The 13,416-nt window shown below is 36.7% G+C and overlaps 1 protein-coding gene across 1 annotated transcript in view; it reads left to right on the top strand.

Annotated features, from left to right (window-relative positions):
* Positions 1–13,416, top strand: part of SPAG16 (sperm associated antigen 16) — a 1,218,973-nt gene that overhangs the window by 631,512 nt on the left and 574,045 nt on the right. The window contains exon 13 of the mRNA XM_006891956.1: positions 7,118–7,244. Coding sequence (XP_006892018.1) covers positions 7,118–7,244 — 127 coding nt within the window. The remainder of the gene's footprint in view (positions 1–7,117; positions 7,245–13,416) is intronic.

Here is a 13,416-nt window from a genome sequence, read left to right as displayed (position 1 = left end):
TTTCCATCCCTCGCAGTGCTGTCATGCTCCATCACTTTAGTCCATTTTCACCTTGCAGAGGAATTCTGAATGGGCCTTCCTTCTCTGGCAGCTAATTAATCTCTCACAAGCCCGCTCTTGCAGCCTGTCTGCCTGCAATGCCTCACACCTTCAGCCAGTGACTCCTGAGCAGATTTCTTTCCTCCTTGTACAGCTCTGTCTCCCCTTAAGCTATGTGAAGAACAAGCTTCTTCCTTTTCATTTTCAAAAATACTTGAGCTATAATATGCCAATGAGGAAATTCTCCCTTTAGTCCGCTACTATGAATTAATATATTCCAAAATAATGTCATTTATGTATGTGTGTATGTATGTATATATGTATGTATTTATTTATTTATTTAATTTATCTGTCTATCTATCTAATCTATCTATCTATTTTTAATTTTAATAGACATTTACTGAGGTTTTGGATTTCTATTCATTCATTGACACACTTTTCTCCCTGCCCACCCCTCCCCACCAGTTCGCTCCCCTCTCCGAAAAGAAAAAGAAAAAGAAAAATATTCCTTCATTAGTATACAATTCCCACATCCCTTCCCCCTCACCCCCCACCCCGAGTACACTTCTCTATGCAACCTTAATTCTGGATTCCTGAGCTAACCATAATAATCATATAGCAGATCCTGAATATAAATTATTAATTGTTGTTGTTGTTGTTGTTATGTGCCATCAAGTCACCTGCTACTCTCAGCGCCCCTGTGCACAACAGCTCAGAACCCTGCTCTATCCTGAGCGAACATTATTGGTTCTGACACACCTACCCCCATTACACCAGTTACTGAGTCAATCCATCTCACTGAGGGTCTTCCCCTCCTGCACTGTCCCTCCACCCTCCCAAGCATGATGAGAGTCCTCTCTAAGGACTAGTGGTCCCTCCTTGAAATCATGCTCAACCTATGTTAGATGGAGCTTCAGAATCCTTGCCTCCAAGGAGAAGCCTGATTTCACCCTCTCCAGGATGAACCTGTTTGTTCTCCTAGCAGTCCATGGTATATTCAATACTCTTCTTCAGAACCACAGCTCAAAGGCATCAACTCTTCTTCTAGCACCCCCAGTCATTGTCCAGGTTTCTGATGCATAGCATGTAATTACAAAGATCATAGCCTGGATCAGGGACACTTTAGTCTCCAGACTGACATCATTGTTCTTCTGTACTCTGGATAGGTCCCTGACAACAGATTTTCCCAGTGCAATTTACCTTTTGATTTTCTGGTTGCTGATACCAAGAGTATTGATTAATTACTATGCAAAATATTTTACTAATATTGCATGTACTATTTATGTAAAAATATATGGCTAAAATATTCTTCTTCTATATGTATGCATCTGTAAAAAAAGGAAAATCCATGTGGGATAACCATATCTGATCTTTATCAGTGTCGCAAAGGTGAACTGTCCCCATCAACAGCATCAGTAACACAAAACCAATTCTCATGAGGTTAGATATGCACCCCCCCACACACACACACACACTCTGGTACTTCTTTCTACCCATTTCAACACAAATCTTACTGCTTTTGCTGGATCCAAAAATCTGATGCAATAGTTCATAGACCACACAGAACTGTATTGTGGAAGTCAAAAGTGTATAGTCCAGATTAATAACAAAATACTGTCAAAAGGGCTCCCAAAATATGTACCCAGGCACCTCAACCCTGAGCCTCATGGCTCCAGGTTGTTGTTTCCAAGTTCTCAGTCCTGCTGCCAATATTGGCTCTCCTTCTTCCTTCCCTGACCCTCTCAAGGGTTCATCTAACATCCAATCTCCAGTTCAGCCATATTTGTTGTTGCAGTGAATGTAGCTGGAGCAAGAAGGGTGGCCTACATTCTTGTGTCTCTTCAATGGTACCAGAAGATGTATCTGTCTTTCACTCTGGCTTGCTCAATCCAATGGCAACGACTAAGCTATCCCCTAGAAGTAATGAAACTATGGTACATAGCCAGTCCTCTTGGGGATAAACTAACATACCACATTCACTTATACATGCCCATCCACATAGCATTCTCTGTCCTTAATACATAAATACTTCAGCATAAAACAGTTAAACTTTGGACTAGAAAAGAAAATTTTGAATGACAAACTTTAAACACCCAGAGTATCTATTAGGTTATCATCATGAGAAAATAGATATACTCTTGTTTGTCATTTTGTTGTATTTATTTAAAATTCTTACAGATAAGACATTAAAGTTTAATGACAAATTTTTGTTTGTCTCAAAATAAGAAAAACAATAAAATCCTCTTCTTTTTTATTTCCATTTAATATATCCAATCTTTTATAAAGTTATCACAAATGAGCTAGTTACAAATACCTACTATGTGTCCAGTTGATTTTGACTGGTGGCAAACTTCCAGTGAGTTTCTGAGGATGTAATTTTTATGGAAAGAGTCTGCCCTTCCTTATTCCATGGAGTTATTGGTAGATTTGAACAGTCAATCAATCTTTAGCAGCCTAACATATTACACACTATCAGGGTTCCATTGTTTGTTGTTATGTGCCATCGAGTCACTTGCAACTCATAGCTACAAGAGCCCTACAGTCTCTGACACACATACTCCCATTACTCCAATCACTGATTCAATCCATCTCATTGAGGGTCTTCCTTTCTTGCACTATCCGTCCATTCTCCCAAACATGGTATTCCTCTCCAAGGGATGGTCTCTCCCTGCAACATGCCCAAAATATGTTAGATGAAGCTTCAGAATCCTTGCCTCAAAGAAGCAGCCTGGTTTCACCATCTTCAGGACAAACCTGTTTGTTCTCCTAGCAGTCCATGGTATATTAAACCTATTCTCCAGCACCACAGGTAAATAATTCCAAACCCCAGTCATTTAGTCAGTTCCTACTCATAAGGGTTCTCCTTTGGATTTCTGAGGCTATAAAAGGCAAAGAGAGGAACTGCCCATCTTCTTCCCCCAAAATGGCAAGTAGTTTCAAACTGCAGTCTGATATTATGCTTTATTAGTCGAAATACATTTCAGTGAAAGCTTATTGGGGATTAGAGGCAATCAACATTAATTAGCTGTCACTTTTCACAGATCATACTTGGTCTTTTGTTTCTCCATTTTTATTTTCTCTCAGATATTTCTCTTAGGATGGATGGCGAAGAAATTGAGATTGTTCACAGCTTCAGTTTGCTCAGCTCCACAGTCAACACTCTTGGCACCAACAGCCAGGAAATAAAAAAACATATTGCGCTGGGAAATCTGCTGGTAGGGACCTCTCTAAAGTACTCAAATACAACGATGTCTCTCTGGAGACTAAGGTGCACCTGATACAGGCCATGGTCTTTGCAATCACTTGTTATGCATCAGAGAGTTGGACAATGACTAGGGAGGATAGAAGGAGAATTAATGATGCCTTTGAGCTGTGGTGCTGGAGAAGAGTATTGAATGCACCATGGACTGCTAAGAAAACAAACAGATTCACCCTGGAGAAGGTTAAACCAGGCTACTCCTTGGAGGCAAGGATTCTGGGGCATCATCTGACATACTTTGGACATGTTGTAAAGAGAGATAGGTCCTTGGAGAGTGACATCATGCTTGGTATGGTGGAGGGACAGCGCAGGAGGGAAAGACCCTCTATGAGATGGATTAATTCAGTGACTGGGGTAATCGGGATGGGTGTGTCAGAGGCGATGCGATTGGCACAGGATAGAGCAGGGTTTAGGGCTGTTGTACATAGAGTCACTATGAGTCGCAAACGACTCGACGTCACATAACAACAACAACAGCAGTTATTTCTCTAACAATTACTTCTGTCACAATTTTAGTTCAATCTTTTGTGGCTTAGTTTCTATGTTTTTTTCTCCATTTTACTGTTTTCATTATTAAAATAGAAGTTATTCCATAAATTATGCAACACATGACTAGTAAAAGCAAAAAATATCTAAATGACAATATAAACATATTAAGAACTCTGTATCCACCTATGCAGACTACTGCATTTAATCTGAATTAGATTACTGTAAATGAGTGCTGGTGTTGTGATGTGTTTTATATTGTACTATTAATCAAAGGCTCAGTGGTTTGAATCTTCAAGCTGCTATACAGGAGGAAGATAGGAAATCTCTTGTTGTGAAGATTTATAACCTAAGATAATATATAAACAGAGACACTAAGTCACACACACCAAAAATACTGATCTCTCTCTTGTAGTTCAAATTCACCAGCAAACCCATGTTCAAAAGACAGGCAGTCTCCTCTCATGTGATTTATAGCCTCTTAAAACCCACTGGAAGGCCAACTATGAGTCAGTTCTAACTCCACAACAGTGTGGCAAAGAATGATATTGAGGTGAAATCCATACTGAAAGATATAGTCTATGATTTTTTTGAGTAAATGTCACAAGTTCTTTTTGCTTCCAACAGGCAAGATTGTAGTCATCTACACGCTATGGGTTGTTAATGCATCTTCTTCCAATTCTGATGCCACATTATTTTTCATATAGCCTAGATTCACAAATACTTGCTTTTCAGGTAGACGAAATAAACATGCTGCCGTTGTTGTATACTGTTAAGTTAAATCTGACTCATAGTTGATTCTCCAGCATGTTTTCAGAGGCAGTACATTGCACAGGAGTAGATTGCCCATCCTTCTCCCATGAAGCAGCTGGCGAATTCAAACCGTATGCCTTCAGGATTGTAGCAAAGCTTCTTACCACTAGGCTATAACCCTGGACATATAACTTTGATGATTTTAAACCACTTCTTGATTCATGTACAGGTTTCAGATACACACAATTATGTGTTCTTCTCATTCTTTTTCTCAATGTTATCCATAATTTTATGATCCCTGCAATTAAATGCTTTTGCATAGTAACAAGTAAACATCTTTCTGGTATTCTCATAATGATCGTACAGGAAAGGGTAGAACAATCTCATTGGGTTTCCAGAGTTCTAACCTTCATTATTGTTGTCAGATATGATTAAATTATGAGTCATAGTGACCCAAAAATAACAGATCAAAATCTTACCCTGGCCTGCACGATCCTCACAGTCTCTCCAAGGCTTAATCTTCTTGCTGCTGTCAGGTGCTGTTTCATCTTGCTGAAGCAATGCAACATTACTAATTTTACTTTAAGTAGTCAAATGTCTTTTAAAAAAATAAGAAAAACCTATTTAAATACGTTTATAGATTTGTAATTACATATTTTCTTCTTTTTTGTTACTTTTCTTTTTATCTGATGTTATTGCTGCTCATCCAACATAACTGTTTTTCAATATTTCTTGTAGTGAATAATGGCTAGTGATAAATAGTCTCCGATTTTATTAATATTGAAAGTATATTTTATCTTCATTGCTTAGTTATTTTTGCTTACTATTGATTTTACCCTTTTAAAATGTTGTTTTTCTATATTGTCTCTTTCAAAATGCCAAATTTATTATATTTAAGTAGTAAGGAAGAGATTTTATTCCCAGTTCTTCTTCTAACTGTTTCAGTATAACTTTTCCCTTTCACTTTTACATTCATAACTTAGGTCAAAGAACTTAAAATATTGGAGCTGCACAATATCTCTTTGTTTCCAAAATTAGGTTATCTTATTCACACAAGAGAGGGAGCTCGATTGACTTGATGCTAAGAGATTGTGCTGTCAATCCAAAGGTGTATGTTTCAAATACACCAACTGTTGTGCTTGAGAAAGATGAGCAGTCTCCTCCCATCTACTGCCTCTGAAAACTTGTTGGGAGAGTCAGTTGTAGGTCAACTCCAACAGTATACAATAATAAAAGCAACACACGAAGGAAACTGGTTAACACAGAAATTAAACAACTTGTCTGTTGCCGTGTTTGTTTCTTGTCAACATTAGAGTTGGAAACCAATTTCTGGCTCTCATTGTAATTTTCTTGCTATGCCATTCCATCACATTTTACAGGTCTCAAAAAGGTGAGAAACACTTCTAAGAGACTGATTAACTAGTCACCAGATTGGAACTAAAAAGCAATTGCGGTGGAATCAATTCTGACTCATGGTGACTCCAAGTGTGTTGGAATAGAACTGTGCTCTGTAAAGGTGACAGTGGCTGACAGTGGCTGGAAGCATATTACCCTGTCTCTTTTTCAAAGCATCCCTGGGTGAACTCCACCCACTCAGATAGCATCTGAACACTGTCCAGGGACTTCTATAAAATTGTTTGTGTATTTACGTTGACCCTTTTGTTCTCAACATTTACCAGTTACCATGCTTCTACTACTTTATTTTTCAACAATATTTGTAAATAAAGGTAATCAAAAGTAATCAGTCACTATAAGTGAGAAATGCTGCTACTTTATACTCTGTTTTATTAAAAAAGCAAGCATATCATAAAATGCCAAAAGGCAGTGCCTACACTCCCTTCCTTTCACTGTCATGTCAGTGGCTTTCACACCTTAGCATTCATCACAATCACCTGGAGAGGTTGCTAAAATCACAGTGTGTTCACTATGTACATCAGGGTTTCCAAAAGCATAACAAATATAGCCAAAGTTGATAAAATTATATAAAGGGAGGGGAAATTTTAACAAGGTCGCTGAGCCTTTGGGATTAGTGGGATTTTTTTTTCTCCTTAGTTTTTGCCTTGAAAAGATATGTGCAAGTTTTACGTAATTTGATTGTGAGGAAAAATCATGATAGTATTTTTAGAAAATGACAATAAGAGCTCCCTATAAACACTGAAGATAAATTTGATGCTCTTACGCTGCTAGTTCAATAAGGAACTTTGGTGACTTAGTGTGTAGGGAGTAGCACTACTAAAGAAGCAGCACTCTGAAAACTTGAATGCAACAGTGGTTCTGAGTTGTTGTGCTGGAAAAATATGACCAATCTCTTGCTGTACAACTTACAACCCCGGAAACGCAATGGATGGTCAGCTAAGTTGGTTCTGACTGCAGAGCAATGAATTTGAGTTTGAATTCAAAAAAAGTATTTAGAATACAATATAGCTTCCAGATTTTCCTTTGAAATTATTCTTTAAAAAAACCCCAAATGATGTTTATCTTATGCCTCAGTCTCAGATTGCTCTTAGTACATTTATGTAGAAAACATAACAATTACATTGTGACTCCTAAAACATCAACTCTTAATCTCTTTCTGTGCAGTGAAAGATGCCGATATACTTTATATGGACATACAGACTCTGTCAACACCATTGATTTTTTCCCATTCTCCAATACTCTTCTCACGGGTTCGGCAGATAAGTCCTTGTCTATCTGGGATGCAAGAACAGTAAGCAAATTGCTAAATCTTTTTCTCGATATCTTTTTTGTTGTTGTTTATAACTTAAGTTATTCTAAAGAATTGATAAAATATATTGTAACTGTACCAGAATATGTCGAGTAAGAAAATGGTAATAATTCCCTCAAAGAATTCTTTCTGTATACCCTTACTGACTTTCCCTTAGAGTCATGAGGGCTATACAAATAAATATAACTCTTGTTTAATTAGATAGTAATTCATTAAGTATTTATTGATATAAAAACTTCTCTGATATGAGAAATACAAGGAAACACACAATGCCACTCATTAGGATATTATAATTGATAGGTAACCAGAAACAAGAGAAGGAAGGAGGAACAACAGATTATTTTAATGCAACGAGGTATGTGTAACAATGAAAACATATACTAGGCATAAAGGAAATGATAACAGGAAAATCTTTAAATGTCTGGCAGAGAGAACTAACTTTAAAGGATAATTAGGATACAGCAGATATTACAGAGAATGGTAGATTCCAGGAAAGGAGAATATATATACCTTAAAGTGTGTGACCACAATGAAATATTATCAGAGTAGGAATGTAAAAATACTGTATAAAACCATTATTGTAGAATGAGTTATGAGGCTCCAAGAAGGGAAGGGTGGAAGCAGATGGGTGAGGATGTGCGGGGGTTGGGTGGGGATTAATCATGGGGTGGAACAATTTAATGGGGGGATAAGGGAAATGGTAAGGATCTTTTGTGAAAAACAGTGTATTTGAATTTTGTAAATAAACTAGTATTAAAAAACTGACAAGTAGTGAAGGACAAAAATCATTCTGTATCTGGTTGAAGTCTTATACTGTTTGAGAGAGAATATATATGTTAAAGACTGTTACATGTGCAGAACCACTCAATCATATTTTTGTTTTAGAAAGATTGTATTGATTATAAAGTATGCAAAACAGGCTACAAAAAAGGCTGAGTAGCTGAACAAAGAGGAACTATGGGAAATGGGAACGATCTAGCAGGGACCTGAACAGATTGGATGATGATAAGCATAGTCCAGTAGTGATTGATTTTATGAAACATAATGTAAGAGAATTATTAAACATAATAAAAATAAATAAAGAAATATAAATAAAATTAAAAGTGTCTATGGGAGTTAAAAGAAAGAACTAGAGGTAGAAGTCTAATTACCAAAAGTTGGAAAGTAGAAATGAGAGGTGGAATTTAGAATGATTAGCTTTCCCAGTTTGAACAAGATGAGATGTTTCTGGGTTACAACACATTGAATGCTAAAGTTAATACTGTGTTGGACGCCCTGGCTGCAACCATCTATTTGGTAAGTAGAAATGGAGACAATATTTACACATCACACTTTTAAATTTGGTTCTGAAGATGAAAAGGATCAAATAAAGAAATATTTTTCACATGTTTATGTACTGAGAGATGGAATAGATATGGAGGAAGAGATTTTAAATGTAGGCAAAAGTGGAGATAACCCATGGGATAACTGAATGCAGAGTTAAGTAATATGAAAAATATCAGTTTATACAAAACAGAATCTTCATGGTCTATTTTACCAGCATTTGATTAAGAAAACAGAGAAAATAAAGATTATGGCAGCTTACACAGGAAATGAAGAAACATCTTTAGTTTCTGACTCTTACGAAGGAAAAAAAACTACTATTTCTCTCACTTAGAGCCCACAAAGGACATACATGAAAATGTGGATCGACATGCAGGTGATGTGGATAAAAAGTGAGCTCTTGGTGAGGCTTTCTTTAGTCCTCTGAGATAAATTTCTTTGGAATGAATGTAGAGAAAGATGTTTTTAATTCCAAATATTATTTTAAAATGTTAATGGCTGACCACTAGATGTATTAGTCATGAGCTTAACAAATTTCAAAGATTTAGGGTTCAAAGGAAGCAGGAAATGAGAGGGCACAATGGAAAGAAAGCATCCAGTAAGACGTAAAAGCAGACTAATATGTCTTTGGGTGCAAAGGTCCCTAACTTTTTCTTTTTTAAAAATATCTTTGATGATTATAGAGTCTACTTTGCTAATGAGCATCTCCAGAAGAGCAGATATTCTATGTGTATATAGCTCTAAATATGGATTGATTTTTCTAAATAAACTGAGAAAGAAAGACCATACAGTATATAGTAATTTGACTGTTGTTGTAATTGTTAAGTGCTGTTGAGTTGTAGACGACTCATAGCAACCCTATGAACAAAAGACCCAAAAACTACTTGTATAATCTCCCATTTCTCCAAGTTCGTAGTTTCTGGAGGCAAGCTTTTTTCGGAAGTAGATGCCACTGTTTATTTTCTATTGACTTAAGATGTTTCCCCCTCCCCCCTTCTCTGTCTCAAAGAGTTGTAACTAAATGTTTTAATAAAATGTCTTATTTACTTTTCCTTATATGAAAAGATAAAACGCAAATGCTTTGGGAGTAGAGGGGAAATTTAATTAATCAAGAGTGGTTTGTAAATGACAACTTGTTGCATGATGTCATTTCTCTTTTCTCTGAACAATGGAGATGCAATGCTATTCTAAAGCCCTTCTGTGAGCTAATTATTTAGTCCATGTGGTATCTCTGAGAGCAAGAGGCAGGGAGGTAGTACTTTTTTAACCTTTTTTTTAAATTTTATTTTTATTATATTTTGTGTGTGTACCTTCAAATCGGATCTGACTGGTACAGGAGGAGATTGCCCCTCCTCCAGCAGAGCATCTATCTGGTGGTTTTGAACTGCATACCCCTGGGATGGCAGTGCAGCTTCTTGCCACTAGGCCACCAGAGCTCCCTAGAGTTAGTATTTTTATGTAGTAGAGTTCCAGTAGATATGAATTCACTGTGGATAGTCAAGTTTCTGAATTCCCAAAACTTGACTTTTATAAATAGATTGTGACACAAAAATGACTTAGTGATGAAATTTATATGGTTAGTAGTACCAGACACAGTAGATTGTGTACATTTATCCTAGGGTTTTCTTTCTTGCTATTGTGCACCATTAAGTTAGAACTATGTCATATCTGATCCTCAAGTAGGTTTTCAGAAGCAGTGAAACACAAACCAAAGGAGATTTACCCATTTTTCTCCCATGGAGAAGCTGATGGATTACAACTTCAGCCTTTGGGCTACTATTAATTAAACAATTAACAATAAAATGGTTACATTTAGGCCATTAATCATTAAACAATTAATGCTGTTAACATAATTAAAAGTTTTAGCAGAATAAAAATCCAAAGTATGATAACCATAGAGTAATACAGAATTATTTCACTAAAATTGTACTAGACGTAAGTTGATCTTGCTTTTTGTTTGCTTAAACCATAATCATCCAAATTTAAATATTGGAATTACATTCTTAACTTCAAAATAAATGGGTTGCAAGAATGGCACCCATTTCCTAAACAACATGCCTCCAGAACTCTATGAAATTTGGTAAATTTCGATAGTTGTAGAGGGGCTTCAGGCCTTCAAAGGGTTGCTGAGTTGTGCCCGACTCAAAGGTAATTAACAATAACACCACAGCAATGCAGAATTTTAGATATTCTATACTTTAATGAATCATGCTAAGAAAACAAACAGATTCATCCTGGAGAGGGTTAAACCAGGCGGCTCCTAGGAGGCAAGGATTCTGAGGCTTCATCTAACATACTGTGGACATCTTTAAGGAAAGACCGGTCCTTGGAGAGGGACGTCATGCTTGGGAGGGTGGAGGGACAGCGCAGGAGAGGAAGACCCTCTATGAGGTGGATTGATTCCGTGACTGGGATAATTGGTGTGGGTGTGTCGGAGGCAGTGTGATTGGCACAGGATAGAATAGAGTTTAGGGCTGTTGTACATAGGGTCGCTATGAGTCACAAGTGATTCGAAGGCACATAACAACAACAACAACAACAACAACAACAACAAAGAATCATGAGGATAAAATGTGTTTATTTTTGGAGTTGAGTTTTATAAGATACTAACAAAGGTGACCAGAACAACTATAGATAGTTTATATTTTCTATATACTAGTAAGAGCTGAAAAATCTATTGTGTTTAGTATAATTTGACTTGTAGTACAAACTCAGTCCACATTATATTTCTATTTTTTAATATTTAGTCTTTTTAAACTTTTTGATTGATAACTTGCTAAGTTATATTCATACTCTGAACATAAAGTTATATTTATACTCTGAACATAAAAGAAGATTAGTGATGTTTTCTCTTGCTAGGGCAGGAAGAGTACATTTTGGACTTCGGTGTGATCAATTCATATTAGGACACTTGCTAAAATATATTTTATGAAATATGAAAATTACCAGTAGGTTCTATTTTATAAATTAGTTTTAAAACTTTCTCCTGTCCTCAAACATATAGCAATCTTAAATCATTAACTAAATAGAACAGCTTTTAGTCAAAATAATGAATGTGGAGACTTGTAAGTCAGTCTCTAAGTCAACTAGACAGATAAGCTTTAAATTTTGTGAGAGATGATCAGAGAGATATAAATCTCTGTAATTACCAAGAGAAGATTATAAAGTAACTTGTCATTTGGAAACTCATGAAATTGCTCAGGTTTGCAGGGCTTGGGTCTTCTTAATATTATGAAACAGTAATAATCATTTTATCAGAATGGAAAAAGTTGTGAGAGTGTCAGAAAAGAAAATATAAGGTAGTAAAGTTAAGGGAAAAATTAGAATACTCCCCAAAAAGTAACATTAAAAATATAAAGAAAATATTCAGATTACGTACTAATTTCATTCCTAAATCTTGCAACACAGAGCACATTGTGGGGGCAGAAGAGAGGAGCAAGGGGGGGTACAGCGTGTTTGGCAAAATGTCTTTAAATCTTGGGACCCTCAGGTCTTCGACCCTCCAGCCAGGAAGAAAATATTATATATCAAATTTATAGGATTCATCAAACTCCCCTGGGAAACTCTTGTATAAATTGAGGAGAAGCTGCCCTAAGGCACAAGAAGTCAATCTTGGATCAAAAGTTCAAAACTCCTGAAGTCAAGAGATATTGCCCGCAGAGGAAGAAACTGGCATCAGCTTGAGGCATTAGGAATCACAGAAACCAAGAAAGATTGCCATCACTTCAAGGGCTGGAGAGGGGAGATTGCTGTAGTTGTAAATGCCGGTGGAGCAGGGAAAGGAGTGGTTCAAAACACATCTGGCAAGGGTGGGGACAACACAGAATCTATGGGTTTATTCTACTACTGGGAAATCTCTTAAATATGCTCTTCTCTGTAAAATGCTTGTCTGTCAGATAACATTCTAAATCTGAGCAATTGAATTAAGACAGACTAGGAAGAAGGATTGGTCATCTACTTCTAACATAGCAGGACTTTGAAAACACTGTTTACAACAGAGTACACTTAGACTAGCAGATATGGCAACTGAGGCTGAGCCCTCAAGTATGAAGACAAATAGAAGGCGGCACAGCTGTAAGCAGACACTAGTCGTTGGAACATGGAATGTAAGAACCACGAATGTAGGAAAATTGGACATTGTTAAGGAGGATATTGTTTGACATACTGGGTATTGATGAAATGAGATGGACTGGCATGGGACAGTTTGAGTCAGAGGATCATATGACCTACTTTGCTGGAGATGAACAGGTGAGGGAAAATGGGGTTGCTTTCATAGTTAAAAAAGTCATTTCTAGGTCTATCTTGAAATACAGTGTTGTGAGTCACAGTATAATATCCATACGCGTAAAGGAAGTCTAGTGAATTACACCATCATTCAAATATATGCACAACCAACCAGAACCAAAGAGGAGGAAATAGAAGATTTCTACCAGCTTTTCCAGTCAGAGATTGAAGGAACATGAAATCAAGATGCATTAATAATAATGGATGACTGGAATACAAAAGTTGGGAATAGAGAAGAAGGATCAGCAGTTAGAAAACATGGACTAGGTGACAGAAGAGAAGCTGGGGATAGAATGAAAGAATTTTGCACAATCGATGACTTATTCATTGAAAATACATTTTCTAAGAAACACAAGTACAGGCTATACACATGGATTTCACCTGATGGTATGCAAAGGAATCAGATCGATTGCATCTGTGGAAAGAATCACTGGAGAAGCTCAATATCAGCTGTGAAAACTAGGCCAGGTGCTGACTGTGGACCACCACCAACTGCTCATATTCAAGTTCAAGCTGAAGCTGAGGAAAATTAAATCAAATCCATAGG

This window comes from Elephantulus edwardii, unplaced genomic scaffold, assembly GCF_000299155.1.
Source record: "Elephantulus edwardii isolate Elephantulus edwardi_28Jun2011 unplaced genomic scaffold, EleEdw1.0 scaffold00106, whole genome shotgun sequence".
Taxonomy (NCBI): Eukaryota; Metazoa; Chordata; class Mammalia; order Macroscelidea; family Macroscelididae; genus Elephantulus; species Elephantulus edwardii.
Note: the sequence above shows the minus strand (reverse complement) of the source record. Positions and strands in the feature narration are given on the sequence as shown.